At 41.4% G+C, this 15,510-nt stretch overlaps 1 protein-coding gene across 1 annotated transcript in view; it reads left to right on the forward strand.

The window, feature by feature from the left end:
- Positions 1-1,253: 1,253 nt before the first annotated feature.
- TMCO3 (transmembrane and coiled-coil domains 3) overlaps positions 1,254-15,510 on the forward strand; it is a 42,908-nt gene continuing 28,651 nt past the window's right edge. Inside the window, exons 1-2 of the mRNA XM_018562258.1 lie at positions 1,254-1,768; positions 3,252-3,431. Of these exons, the coding sequence (XP_018417760.1) occupies positions 1,331-1,768; positions 3,252-3,431 (618 nt within the window). The 5' untranslated portion in view covers positions 1,254-1,330. The remainder of the gene's footprint in view (positions 1,769-3,251; positions 3,432-15,510) is intronic.

Raw genomic sequence — 15,510 nt, forward strand, 5'->3', positions numbered from 1 at the left:
AGCAAACCACAGTGTTGGTCATGACTGCCCTAGATGTAAGACCACTAGAGCTGCAGCTAACGATTATTTTCAAAATCGATTAGTTAGCCGACTTTATCTCTCAATGCTTGCTATGTTTCCATAAAGATTGTTGATGACCAAGTGATATTTCATGTGATACTTTCTGATTGATGTATGGGGAAAAACTTTTTTCTCTCTTGACAGTTCTAGAAATTATGTAGACGTAGTCCCCTGTTCTCATGTGACAGTGCTATGAAATTAGTTGCATGGGAGAGAGTTGTATGTACCTCCATACATGAAAGCATATTTATTTTCTTTACCTGTGTTTTGGAAATGAACCTGTTCCTATTTTCAAGCATTAAAAAAGTAAAGATTCTCCCTAAAATAAGACACAGAGATATAATGCTTCATTAGCCAAGTATGAATTGTCAATGTCCCTCTTTGATCAAGGGTTTCCAGGGGCCTGACTTCATGTCTATACTGTTTTTGTCTAGAGATGAAATTAATGCTGTTGAGATCAGTTTTTGCTTTATCCCTTCACACAATTCATATAATGTGATTGCATGGCAAGTAAGTATATTTAATAGGACTTGCTTATGTTTCCACATAGTAAATAAACACTCCAACATACAGTAAATTACAGTTGTAGAATGAAAGTTTTTATCCAACTAGTTGCTATGGGGTTGAATGGGCAACTCTTAAGGTGCCCATACACCTGCCAATTATCGTACGATAATCGCGGGAAATCCTGCGATCGTACGATAATCGGCAGGTGTATGGAAGGCGTGCGATCGTTTCTACTGTACGGTCGCACGTCTTTTGTCTCCCGAGCAGGCTTGAAAACCCGCCAACTATCGTACGATTTGTCGGCGGGTTAGTGGCATTCTATGAAGACACATGCCGAAAGGGCCGGTGTGTGCAAGTGCACACTGCCCGCTCAGCATTGCAGTCATCGGAAGCCCTCCCTCAGCGGGGCAGGCTTGCGATGATCGCAAGTACGATCTGCCTGTCCAAGATGGGCAAATCGTACAAGCTTTTAATTACCTTACGAAATGCCTTACGAAAGTCTCGCGATGGTTGTAAAGTGTATGGCCGGCTTTATAGAAGACACTAAAAATATGTCTGAGAATGAATTATGGGATCACAAGTTCAATCTAGGAGATTGGTATAAGTTTTTCTATCATTGTTTTAAAATCCTTTAAACTATAGTGCTTGAATAAATGATATTTCACCATATTATCTCCTAGAATATTCAGCCATGTGCACAGTAACAAGACCATCTGAAGATTCTGCGTTTCAATGTTATTTCTACCAGTAGCAGAAAGAAGCCATGAAGACTTGCGTCCTGTGGGTTTTACCTCTGCAGCTATGTTGCCACCTGATGCTTGCCGCAGAGCACGAAGGGGTAGCTAAACATGCCATCAAGCTATATCGAGGCAAAGGAGCCACAGCCAGCCAAAAAAAGGAGTGGCTTCTCAACAACTGCCGAAAACTGTCTGGGCTACTACGCCAGAAGAACGTGGTACTTAATAAACTGAAAAACGCTATCAAGGCTGTGGAAAAAGATCCTGGACTGTCCCCCGAAGAGAAGCTCTTTCAAGTGCACACATTTGAAATCTTCCAAAAGGAGCTAAATGAGAGTGAGAACTCTGTGTTTCAAGCAGTAAATGGCCTGCGCAGGGCTTTGCAGGGAGATTACAAAGATGTAGTGAACATAATAGAAAGCAGCAGACAGAGGCTGGAAGCTTTAAGAGAAGCTGCCATCAAGGTTTGTAATGTTTCGGAGCATGTCTGTGAAATTTGTACCCATTCATTGAAAAGATTTGGCTCACAATTGCTGTTCCAATTCATCTCAAAGGTGTTCAGTAGGATTGAGACCATGTCTGTGTGTAGACCGCGGAAGTTATTCCACATCAAACTCATCAAACCATGTCTTTATGGCCTTGGCTTTGTGAACAGTGGCACAGTTATGCTGGAACAGAAAAGGGGCTTTCCCCTAAATTGCTGCCACTAGGTTGGAAGCGCACAGTTGTCTAAAATGTATTTGTATGCTGTAGAACAGCATCCTTCACTGGAATCACATAAATTCAATCTTAAGGAGGGATGGCCACATATTTCTGACCGTACAGCAGAGGAAATCCCTTTGTAGGCAATTGTCACAGGAACAGTTGTTCCAACTGGAAGATTTCTGTTGCTGTGACAACTCATAAAAGTTTGGATTTTCTATCAATTTTTGTATTGGAGACCATGGTAATCAGGACAAACCGAGAGTGAGTCTACCCCGGGTTCATAGACGGCAATTAAATCCTGACAGAGGTTTTCCTCACTCTATCATAAAAAAAAAAAAAATTTGCATTACACCTTCAAAACCTTATTTAAATGTCTTTTTTTGGGGGGCTGCTAATTAGGATAATTGTATCAAAAGTATACACTTATTAGTAAAGATTCCAATTGTCTGCATATAACTGAATGGATCCTTATGTATACTGTCTCAGTCAAACGGTCATTTAAGCAACAGAGGTAATCTAGAATAAAAGTGGCCACTGAATAAGAAGCATTCTATTCTGGATGTACAGCGGGCCTCTATACTAGGGCTGCAACAACTAATCGACATAATCGATTATAATCGATTATTGAAAAAGTTGTCAACTTACCCTTCAATCTCTACAGGGAACCAGAAATGAGAGGTCAATCTGAGCTGCCCCTTGTCACTACACTGCCGCTGCCATTTTTTCCAGGTCCATATTCTTACTTTAGCCTTTGGTAGCCGGCAGGTAACATAACCCCGACTCAGACACACAGGAGTTTCATTATCCCGGCACCCATCTTTTACAAATGTTGGGATGGTGCATGCTGGATGGAGTTTACTTGCTTTCTGGGGTTGCGCAGTAAAGCGAAGCTAAAACCTCCTATCCTTTTACAGTCAAGACGGTGCCATCCTTGCATCTGTTTAGATCTGCAGGTGCCATGGTGCTGCACATGTGATCGGCTATGACATCAGCCATTTCAGGGCTTACAAGTTCCGTTGAGAGCTGCCATAAGCTCATTAGCAACTGTAACAGACATCAACAGAGGCATGCCTTGAATGTAACAGTTTTGGAAAAAGTTATATGGGTGGGTTTGAGTAACTCTAGTTCTGTCATAGTTTTACAGAGATTTGTAGCGGCAGCTGTGTCTGTTTCTAAGATATCAGTGGACGTTTCTTCCTGTCTCTTAACTGTGCTGTGTGTCTGATTACTGATCTTGTCTAGGAAGAGAAGGAATATGTGGAACTTATGGCAGCTGAAAAGCATCAGGTGGAGGCACTTAAGAACATGCAACACCGAAATAAAAGTCTTTCTATGCTTGATGAGATTCTTGAAGATGTGAGAAAAGCTGCTGATAGGCTCGAGGAGGAGATAGAAGACCATGCTTTTGATGATAACAAGTCTGTAAGTATTGTGCTATAACATGTTTGAGCAACTTTTGGTTACATTTGCCTACATTTGAATAAACAAATTAATAGTAAGACCGTGTTCTACTGTCAGGGTCGGACAAATCCCAGGAATCAGGTAGCCACTTCTACTTAAAATAACAGCTTGTGCCTAGTTTTCTCCAATTGTTGTCAATGGAGCCAACAAAAAAACCTGCTGGCTCCTGGATTGGACTGACTGGCTCCTGAATTCCATATTAATTTGGCTACCACTGTCTTGAGTTAAAGGATAACTGGCAGTGCATTTTGTAACAAAGAACATCAGAATATACATTTCCAGGAAAATGTAAATTTATTTGCATTATTTGCAGGGACTAACTTGTCCAGTTCACACAGTAATACTGTTACCAGTAAAAGGCTTTTACATTTTTTGGAATAATACAAATTGTGTGCATCATTAGATTTAGACGAGATCTAACGAGTTTATGCAGGAACTCACAAAAGTGTGACTGTTAATTGAACATTGTGAGCCCTAGTGGTACACATAAAGTCTGTATAATACCATGAAAACACTGTGATGGAGTATATAACATAGAGCTTAGAGTTCAAGGTGGAGCAGTGTGGCATATGTAACATACTTCAGGCGATGTATGTTCCATACTGCATAGCATAGGGAATTGTATAACAATGTGATTTATGACGTACTGTGTGGAGAGGACACTCCCTAATGCACCCTTGTACACTCGGCATATACGCCTTTAGCATCTCATACTTGTCCCACAGCTCTTATCAGTGGATCATAAAGCTGGCCATACACTTATACATTATCTGCAGAATTTCTATGGTCAGATGGAAAAAAGAGCAACAGATTCCTCCATCTATGCTAAACTGTGTGGATGGAGGATTCTCCCACTGGGCCAAGCTTTAGTATCTTGCTAGTCGGCCCCGCTGGCTCTCAAAATACCTGAACAATTTGATTGGATGCCGGCATTGTTCAGGTATTTTGAGAGCCAGCGTGGACGACCAGCAAGATACTGAAGCTTGGCCCAGTGGGAGATTCCTCCATCCACACAGTGTAGCCTAGATGGAGGAATCTGTTGCACTTTTTCCATCTGACAATAGAAAATCTGCAGATAATCTATAGGTCTATGGCCAGTTTAAGACGGACAATTGGCAGGTAGGTCTGCACATTCTGGCAAGCAGCCGTCATTTTCCTAGAGCTTTTCTCCGATATGAAGCACTGCCCGCTTCCTGCATATCACTTTCCAGCCCCTCCCCATGCTGGTCCTGTTAACGCTTCCTGGATTTTGTCTTTCATATAACAATGGGATTGATACCTAATCTACTGGCTTTTTGTGTACTGTGTGCTGGTTGGCTATCTTCACTCTCTTGGAAAACCATTTAATGATATATTGTCGTATAAAAATGTGTTTCCTGTTCTTGGTGGTTACATGGGCAATAATAAGCAACCTAGACATTTTTGACACTTACACAGTCATATTTTACTAATTTTAAGGTACTTTTATGGTGAATTTTCATTCTTAAATGCTCGCTCTTCCAAAGATTGCATTAAAAATAGAGATTCTAACAATAGCCATTCAAAAACGGTAAGATTAGTTACAAATAACACTGCTTAACCACTTGCCGCCCAGAGAATTTTCTTACTGTTTGCAAACACATGATAAAATATAAATTTTTGGCTAGAAAACCGCTTTAAACCCCCAAACAATGATATATTTTATGAAAGCAGAGGCCCTGTAGAATAAAAAAATGCTAGTTGCAATTTTTTGACACATGGATTTTGCGCAAACCAGTATTTTTAGGAAAAAATAAACAAAATTAAAATTTAGTGCACAGAAACATAATATAATACCCAGTTTTTTGGTAAAATATAAAAGGCGGGGTCACGTCGGGTAAATGGATACCAAACATGTCAAGCCTTAAAATTGCGTTTGCCCGTGAAGCCGCAAAAAACGTCAATACCCCAAATTTCTCATAGGGAACAATTTAAACGCTTTTACCACTCATCAGTTTAGTGTTATCAGTGATTGAATGGCCTCGAATGATTGCTTTCACTCTGACGTTCGCGGTGAAATGTAACTTCACCTAGGGACCCCAAGGAAGTTGAGGAAGCAGAGATCTGCTTCATCAGCTTCATCTCCTGGCTCTATGAGCCAGAGACTGTAGATAGTGACACCAGAAGTGATGTAATACTGGAAGCCGCTGAATCTCTCTCCGATCATTGCAGGCAGACCGGCCAAGCCTGTCCCGGGCGCCGCATGGGGACAGCGTAACCTGGGGAAACTGACGGCGGCAGCAGCCGTGTTCTTGTTTTAACCACTTCTGCATGCCGCAGTCTATAGACAGACATATAGTGGCCTGGAACAGCTGTTAAAGTGAGACTAAACCCCAAAAGAAATTTGTATTGGAGCTTATCAGTCCTACGATGAGAAGGCTGCATTAGTTTCCCTGCTATTTTCCCTTTATTTTCACCTGGTGATCCTGAGAAGGATTTTTTGCTTGAATTTCAGTTTGCAGGAAGTGACAATGACACTTCTGGCAAGATCAAGAGGTATTTTCTGTACTTGCTAAAAATATTCCTAGCCAAAAAAAAAAAGTGTCCGTCACACTGGAGTGCATTGTTTTTAATGAGTATGCTGACTTAGACTTGAATTGTAGGAAGCAGTAAAGCACAACTGTTGTGTAGCACTTCAGAACCTGCACATGTAGTGACTAATTACAGAAATGTGGGTGCTGCCATTGCTTACCTGTCTCCGATCTCAGTTTTTTCTAATTCCTAAACTCTGAACAAGCTTTGGATCAACATACAGTCCAAGTGGCTAACCTTTCCAAGAGGAACGTTCAGCTAAAGCAGCCTATGTATTTTCTTAGAACAGGTTTCCTATAAGTGGTCAGTTTACAACTATTACAGGCAGTGTTACAGTATCATACCAAAAAATGTTACAATTTTAATGTGACAGGAAAAATTTATTTTTCAAAGAGGTTTAGACATTGTTTATTGGCACTTTATATATCTATATACTCAGTGCCAGCTGCAACACGTTCAGTGTTTTTCCCACTTGGGTTGTAATATTGTGTGATATAGTGCTGGGTTGTTGCCGTGCGTTGCTGAATCTCCGTGAAGCAGGATGTAGCTCCTCTTGGAAGTCGTTCTTGTGTACTCCTTGTTCCACAAGTGATTTGTCACTGACATCTTGTAGTTACAGCCAGAAAGCCCGGTTTTCGTTTTTCAGTATTAGAGTATACTGTATTGTGTGCTGCGCTTGCAAGGTTGCCACTTTAACAGACTGTCATCTTCTTCAAACTATATAACTGGTGTATATATTTTTTTTTCTAGGGACTATGAACCTTGTTCATGTTATAAATATATAATCTTTGAGGAAAGATAATATGCTATAGAAAGAGAAGATCCTCAAGCTGTGAATGTTTTTTGTAACAAGAAGTTTTATTAGGTTTGTTCATATAAAACATATACAATAAGGGAAAACAAAAAAAAAAACAAGGTGTGAAAGTGATTGTTCCTTATTGCACAAATTGTTACATATACAGTAACTGACAATGTCCAAAAAAAGCATAAAAAAATTGGAGCTGTTGCCCAAATAATGCACATGTCACTCCCATTTTTGTTTCAAGAAAGTTCTAGTTGCTACACATCCCATGCATTTTCCATTCATTTTAACAGAGCCAAGATGAGTGTGATAGTGATGCCAGTAACATCTACAAATAAATGGATTGTTCAATCCAGACTTCTCATTTGTAACTGCTGTATCAGAAGAAAAGAGGTTCTAATTGTTGCTATGGATTACTGCACCTAGGATTTAGAACTCTTTATTGAATAAAGGCAAATGTGTTTTTAAGGATGTATGCTGCCACAGTGCTTTTTCTTAAAATCCACATTATATATATATATATAATGTATTATACATACACACAGTTCAATTCTTCTGCATTACTGGTTTTAGGTTCCTCCAGTGTTTCTGAAGCCACATAACTGCATTTCTATTTCATAATTCAACACATATCCTAATACTTTTCTATTTAATAGTGAACATTCCTGTTTTTCTATTTTTTGTTGTCTGACACCTAAAAATACAAATGGTTGAAAAAGCCGTTGAAAACAACAACAAAAAGTTACCTTGGCTTGCTTCCAGGTGACAGGTGACGTCGTTGGTGCTCTGAGAGCTAGGCGCTGCAATGGTCTGAAGCACATTTAAATTAGATTTTGTGTTCGCATCTCTCAGGCAGCAATGTCACCTCCACCTTCTGAAAGTGTTGGAAGCCAGGCTAAGGTAAATACCTGCCTTAAGTTTTAACTTCAAATTGTGTTCATCCACTACATTGGGACATCCTATGGCATGACTCTCTTTAGGTTTAAATAAGCCTGCTTTGAGAGGTGTTGGCCATTAAAGCTTTCCTCCTACTGGAGATTCCAATTCTATGCCTGTCTTTGGATTCAATACTGAGTCACTAAAACAATGCAACGTGTGAACTCAGAAGTGATGACCGCATGTGTGAAATGTGTAATTGTTCCAAGTCATTGACACAGAATGATATTTAGAGCATTAGTAAGGCAGCAAGCATTTTCACAAGGAGTGGCCTGCAATGGCAAATGAGCTGAGGTGAGGTTTGCTGGAATGGATAAGTAAATAGTAACAGAAGGGCTGAAATACTTACCTTTAGTTCTGCCTATGTGTTATTGATCTGTGGGAGGTCATAGCAATATTGCCATTTTTCTAATGACAGAAAACTATAAAGAATTATTACAAATCTGTAGTATGGTGATATATTGCAGAAGGATCTTGACCAAAAAGGGGAAGGTAAATAAGAAATAGAATTTAAAGTAGAACTGTGTCAAGATCTTCAAAAGGCAATGCGCAGAGCAGATAGGTAGCCCAACAGCCAACTGAAGGAGCATGCACAGTAGGCTGACAACACTACTGCAAATTGCAAGGCAGTGGCTTAGTGTTGTCCTCTTGCAACAGAAAGTTGAAATTGAACATTTTTCAGTTGGTTAAAGGAGAACTATGAGGTGAGTGCTTTTCAATGAGACTGTCGCAAGTCGGCTCAGTAGATCGGGAATTGAGCGAACACATACCGGCGTTCGCTCACTTCTCGATCCTGTCACGGCTCTCTGCCGTGACAGGGGAGGAGCTGGATTCCCCCCTCCTCGCTCCGATCCTCCAGCGCTGACTGGCGGAACGGAAGTGGAGGGGGCGGGTACAGCTGGCTCTGCCTCTAGATAGGCAGAGCCAGCTGTCACGCAGCTGGGCGGATCCAGACATAAGTGTCGGGATCTGCTTCAGCTGCGGCGTCTCAGTATACCGCGAGCTGTTGCTCGCATTATACTGAGCTTAGGGTGACGAGAGGGTGACGGGAGGACGCTAGTTTGTGTCCTCCCGTTACCCTAAGGAGAACTATGGGGCAAAGCCCTAATTCTCCTTTAAAGCTGAACTCCAGCTTCAAACATGTTTATATACTTTGGTCCAGCTTGGTACAATGTAAGTATATAGCAAGCAGTAGAACATGCCCCAACATTTACAAAACATTTACAAAACAGAGAAAGTGGCCAAATTATTTATTAATTTACCTATGTCTGCACCGCTTGCTCCCTGCTGCAGAACACAGTTTCACGAACGTGTGATCCCGATATTACTTGAGGGGAGAGGAGTGACACAATTAAAGTGAATGCACGCACGCTGGGAGCGTGCACGCAGGACAGACTCCGTGGGACACAGGAAGAAATATGAGTCGGCGGATCAGTCAGCAGCACTAGCACTGAGGGGACTGTTGGAAATGACTAGAAGGAAGAAGATGTTCGCAGCAAGAGGCATTACATAAGGTAAATACTTACAGCAGCATTAGGAGGGAGAAAAAAAGAATTGGCCTTTAATGTCACTTTAAGCTATGAAATGCTTTACCGTATAAGGTAAGAATAGCATACCGTATATACTCGAGTATAAGCCGAGATTTTCAGCCCATTTTTTTGGGTGAAAAGTGCCCCCCTCGGCTTATACTCGAGTCAGCGCCAGCGCGTCTTCTTACTTACCTCGCCGAGCGTCGCGTCACTGCTGCTCGGGGTGCGGCGCTCCGAGCGGGGTCATCTGGCAGTCTCCGGGTCCTAATTTAGGTGGCCGGAGACTGCCAGATGACCCCGCTCGACTCGGCTTATATTCGGGACGGCTTATACTCGAGTATATACGGTACATGGTAATGGAATTTAAAAACAAACTGTATTCTTGCAACTGATAATATATGAAGTTGTATCATAGGGGTGTAGAGCCTACAGTCTATGGGAAGGAAGGGAGGAGTAAGGATGGATTTATAGGGGGTAAAAGGTCCGCTTAAAGTGGACCTTTTACCCCCTTTCACTAAAATTAACTTTAGCATGCAACTCTGGATGCTGATATGAAATACTCTTACATTCATTAGTTAAATAAACATATTTTTCTTACAATTCTTTCCACTTCCTGGTCCTCTTGGGCTTTAGTGATGTAGCCCATGCCTAAGAGATGCATTCTGTGAAGGTTACATTAGCAGTGCATTGCTGGTAAATCTCATCTGTAATTTCATGAGATCCTAGGGAATGGCATTTTCCTCCCTTGAGATGATGTGCATGGTCACATGTCCTAGTCATATGTGCCAGAGTTTCAGGAAGTAAAGGGAGATCTAGTATCCTGCCCTTAGTTAACATGGCCACTGTCAGAAGACTGAGAATGAAAGGAAAAATAATGTATGCAAAGAATACAAAGCCGGCAATTATCTAGAAGTATCAGTTTGTAGATTGTCATTACTAAACCTTTTATAAAGGTGTTTTTGTTGTCATTTTAATGGTAAGAGTGAAGTTCCTCTTTAATAGAAATGCTTTGAAGCTTAATAGAGAACTATGGGGAGAGTGAGAGGCACTCATCCCCATAGTTAGAGCCAACGTGCGACACTGCAGCTATCACATGTTGGCTCTATAGATCAAGAACTGAGCGATTACAAACCGTTGATCGCTCAGTTCCTGATCTTCTCCCTGCAGAGAGTGGCAACTGTCAGCCACTGCTTCCCGTAGGGATTCCCCTCCCCTCTCTGTTCTTCCACTGCTGATTGGAGGGACAAATGGGGGAAGGGGCTGGCAGAGCTGGCTCTGCCTCTAGAGTGGCACAGCCAGCTGTCGATCACAAAGCAGGGAGGATCCCTATGATATTGTCGCACCTTCAGCATATAGCAGGCAATAGGCCTGCTATTTGCTGTGTTTTGGATCACAGGAGGACATTAATAAATGTCCTCCTGTGACCCAAAAGAGAACTACAAAAAGGTTTGGCTAAAGTACTCTTTTATTGCAAGGTCTTTGCTAGAGAGTTTGTTTATTGACCTACTATGTTGTATGAGACACCCAAGATTCTAAATTGGTGTCCCAGAGTTGTGAACTTTCAGGATGACATTCCATTTGGCACAGAGTTTTGAGGGTCCTCAGACCTCATTATCTGCACAATGCCAATTTTTTTTTTTCCTCGGGGAAAATGCTGCTCTATGCTCTCTTCAATTATGCTCATGTGCCTCAAGGGCTAGTTATCAGATTTTTGCAGAAAGGAAGGGTCAGGGTTCAATTTGTCTGACCCTTCTTTTTACTGTGATCAAATGACCAAGTGCTAGGACTTTACAGGGGTGGATGGCTAGAGCAACACTTTCTCTAGGAAATGTAAATATTTCAGCCCTTCCATTATCCTTATTTTATTATCCCAGCCAAGAATGTTATAGTTTTACGTTGACATTTGTGTATTTTAAAATGTTTATTTAATGGGTGTTGTGTGCAAACTAGATACGCAATTTTAACTCCTCATTTTATCTGCTGGAAAGTGTGAGTATAATGCCAGGAGTGAATATTTAGTAAGGAAGATCCCTGGCAGAAGCGAAATATCTCTTTTTAGTGGATTTTGAATTTTAAATTCCACTGTGCTAAAAGAGAAATATAGAATTAACCACATGTATTGTGTTGCTGAGCTGATAACCTCAGCTCATGTACTGTTGGTTCCCTCTGTGCTTATTCCTTCTCTCGTTGACTTCTCTTCCTTTTAAATAAGTTACGCTGTACCACTGCAGATGGCTAGACCAGCTTGATCTATGCCCAACAACAGACAGGTATGTGAATAGTGTAAAAATTTGCGTGAACATTTAGGAAGATTGGACACTAGTAAACAAACTGTAGGCCATCATAGGATAACTCCTCCCATGACCAGCATGTCTGTTTTTTTTGCTAGTGCTCTAGGGGAATGGATGTCTTTTCTAAGTTCCTGCTGTGTTAAGAATAACTTTTTTTTGCAGCTATTTTTCTTTTGATTTTTTTTTTCCCCCCCCCATTCAATCAACACTTTTACACACCGCTGTTGAAGCTTTGTCTATTGGATTTCAGTTTTTCGGCTCATTCGTCCTTGGCCTTGCTTTTGGAGTACCACATCCGGATCCCATTCGACTGGATTTGGTGGGATAGCCTGGTAGTGACCTTTGGCCACAAGAATGGGGACGCTGGGGGACTAAGCACTGGTGTCACCCACTGAGTGGATTGTTATTTGTGCCCTTTTGTCTCTCCTGTCATAAAGCACCAAAGAAGCATCTCGCTTCTGCTGCTGCTCCTGCCTGCACGTGGAACTTTGATCTTTGAGTCATTCCTTTTGCTTGCCTAAAGTGACTGGTCACCTCTGACCATTTTATCCGCATCTGCCACTGGGTGTGTCCTTATTTCCTTAGTACCTGAGACGTTGGTTTTTAACCTAAGCCTAAAGGTTGCCTTACTGCTATCCTTTTGCAACATGTGTGATTCCAGAGACTTGCGTGCCCCCCCTCAAATTCTACTAAAGGTTCTGGGGCTCCTTACAGCAAAGCTTCAGGCGGTGTTGACGCTTTCAGCCTGAAATTCTTATCCTCTGATCTTAAGAGTCCATTCGATTCTCGGAGTCCTCTTCTGTCTCCATGGTGTGCTTTGGCCTTCTCCCTTCTTAGATGAGGTTATAACCACGATCATGCAAGAATTTATGACCCATTTTAAGGCCCACTGCCTTAACTAATAATTTTATGCCATGTGTCTGGGGATAGTGTAGGCAAGTCAGAAGTCCACTTCTTAAAGTAGTTGTCAAAGGGTTGAGAGCCAGCTGTTTGTAGTGGGTTGTAGACATGGGTTATATCTTTTTGCTGTGTCAAGTCGTGGAGAAGGTTGTCAAGTGGATCTTCCTGAAAGGATGCCTGAGGGGAGCCAAACTATGCCCTTATAGCATCCCTCAATAAGTATTTGAAAAACATTTTGCTTGGTATGGTTAGTTAGTTGTATAGTATTTGGAAGTCCACAAACATCCTTTATGCTAGGCTAGAACTGAGACATCTATTGGTGAAGTTCTGCCATATGAATGAGACGGTATATAATAGGCCAAATTCTGTGGCTGCTCAAGTAACCTCCACCATTGCGGCTACTGTCATAAAAGCTGCATTGTTTGAGGAAAAGAGAAACTAGTCCTATATATAGGTAAGCTGGTAAACCAGGAAATACAGTCATGGCCAAAAATATTGGCACCCCTGTATTTCTGTCGGATAATGCACCACTTCGCGCAGAATATTGTTGCAATTACAAATGTTTAGGCATTCTCATGTTTATTTTGTTTTTATTGGTATGACACAAAATTAACAGCATTTTGGTAAAGCCCATCATTCTCCTGTTTTCATAAAAAGAAATTAGGCCTTTAAAGAAAAAAAATACAGTCCCTACAGTGAAACATGGTGGAGGTTCATTGATGTTTTGGGGTTGCTTTGCTGCTTCAGGCACTGGATGTCTTGACTGTGTACATGGCATTATGAAATCTGAAGACTACCAAACAATTCTGGGGGTGCAATGTAGGGCCCAGTGTCTGAAAGTTGGGTCTCCGTCAGAGGTGACGATGACCCAAAGCACACATCAAAAAGCACCCAGAAATGGTTTCAGACAAAGCGCTGGAGAGTACTGAGCTGGCCAGCAATGGGTCCAGACCAAAATCCCATAGAGCACCCGTGGAGAGGTCTCAAAACAGCAGTTGGGAAAGGAACCCTTCCAATCCGAGAGGGCTGGAGCAGTTGGCGAAAAAGAAGAGTGCTCCAAAATTCCTGTACAGATGTGTAAGAAACTCATTGATGGTTACAGGAAGCAACTGATTCAGTAATTTTTTCCAAGGGCTGGGCTACCAAATATTAATAGATGGTGCCAATAATTTTGTCCAGTCCATTTTTGGAGCTTTGTGTGAAATGTGTCAGATTTGGCTCTAACCCCCCCCCCCTTATCTTTTTTGTGTCCTCCCAATACAAACAAAAAAAAAGGCTCTAACCCCCCCCCCTTATCTTTTTTGTGTCCTACCAATACAAACAAAAAAAATGAACATGAGCATGCCTAAACATTTGTAATTGCAACAGTTTTCTGAGCAAAGTGCTGCATTATCTGACAGAAATTCAGGGGTGGCAATACTTTTTGTTTCAATATATATTTATGATTATGCCATTATTGTTACAATATTTTTTGCCATGACTGTAGTTGACTATACTGGGCAGAACCAGCCCACCAGCATCATGTGTAGCTAGAAAAGCAGATTTGCATATTCAGGGCGTTTCCCCTGCCAAGTAAAGGACAGGCTAGCTTCTATTCTGTGGAAAATTTTGTTAGGAATGAGAGGGATGCTTTAAAGAGGAGAGATATATTTGGGCAGGAAATACCATATTCTAATTTTTGTTTCCGTCTATGTAACCAGAGGTTCTACATTGAGTGGTGAGGTCGTTGTTAATAGTAACACCTTGGCATTTGAACATTTCTGTGGTGGACAGTTGTAAATTCGTTATGAATGAGTAATCTGCAATAAGGCCATTGATAAATGCTGTAGACCTTTCCCAACTCACTTGTACAATAGACATTTGCAAAAATATTAATACAATTTTTCCAGAAGGTTAGTGGTTCAGGTAGCTGGGCCTAGCTTAGGTGATAAGCCAGGGTGGGTAGCATGTTTAATTGAAATTGTAGCTTCCTTTGGCATGGTAAAGAAGTCAATTTTGTCCTGGTACTAAATACGCAGCTTAGCCAGGAAGATCAAGGAGTAGGGAAGCCAAGGCCCTTTATTTTCTGCTTGACCTTGTTCTTCTGAATCTGCACAGTGTAGTCTGGATAGAGGAAAACATCAGCATTGCTGATCCTAAGAGGAGCATTAGATCTGAGATCTGGCTAGGTGAAGATTATTTTCTCTGCGTTTTGTAGCTCAAAGGTCGGAACTACAAATCACTGAACAAAGGAATCCCATTGTTTTCTGTGGACCCTGTTCACACCTGAGCATTCTGTTGCCTGTACAGTAGTAGAAAAAGTAAGAGAGCTACTTTTCTGCAGATTTCTGCGCTTTTGGCCCAATATACTTCAATGGAAACTCATCAATGATGCAATCATTTTTGCGCATTCTGTTGCACACATGGAACCGACTAAAAACACCTCAAAACGCTAGCCAAATGTGCGAAAAAATGCCTTAACGTGACACCAAACTCTAGAATTAAATTTTGAAAATGCATTCAAGTACCTGAATGTACCTTTTGGCCAAGTTTGGTAGTAAGCTGGTGTTCTGTTAATGCTGCAGGGTCGTCATCTCTACTTTTTCTAAGGAAACCTGTTTTTAATACCATCCACCTTTTCCTCCATAAATTTAATTTTTTTTCCCCCTGTAGGTCAGTGTGTTTTTAATAAAGAGTGTTAGATTTCTCCAACTCCCCTTTTACGCCTTTCAGCTTCACTAGTTCTCTCTATCAATTTTTCTCTAGTCACCTTCCAGGACAGCATTAGAGAGATAGGCTCCTCCCACCGGAAACAGGAAACACATCACCCACACCTAGAATAAAAAGAGTACCAGCCTAGCACACCTCAGTTATTTTGTGTTTCCTCCGGCCGAGCAGGACATCGTAACAAGCGTAAGGATCTCATCGGACAATGCTACTGCAATGGCATACATCAACAAACAGGGGGTCACAAGATCTCATACCCTCCTGTCACTGTCCGAGGACATTCTACTCTGGGCAGAGGACTGCATGTCCATGAGTAAGATGTTGAT

This window comes from Nanorana parkeri, unplaced genomic scaffold (assembly GCF_000935625.1).
Source record: "Nanorana parkeri isolate BGI_ZX_2015 unplaced genomic scaffold, ASM93562v1 scaffold567, whole genome shotgun sequence".
Taxonomy (NCBI): Eukaryota; Metazoa; Chordata; class Amphibia; order Anura; family Dicroglossidae; genus Nanorana; species Nanorana parkeri.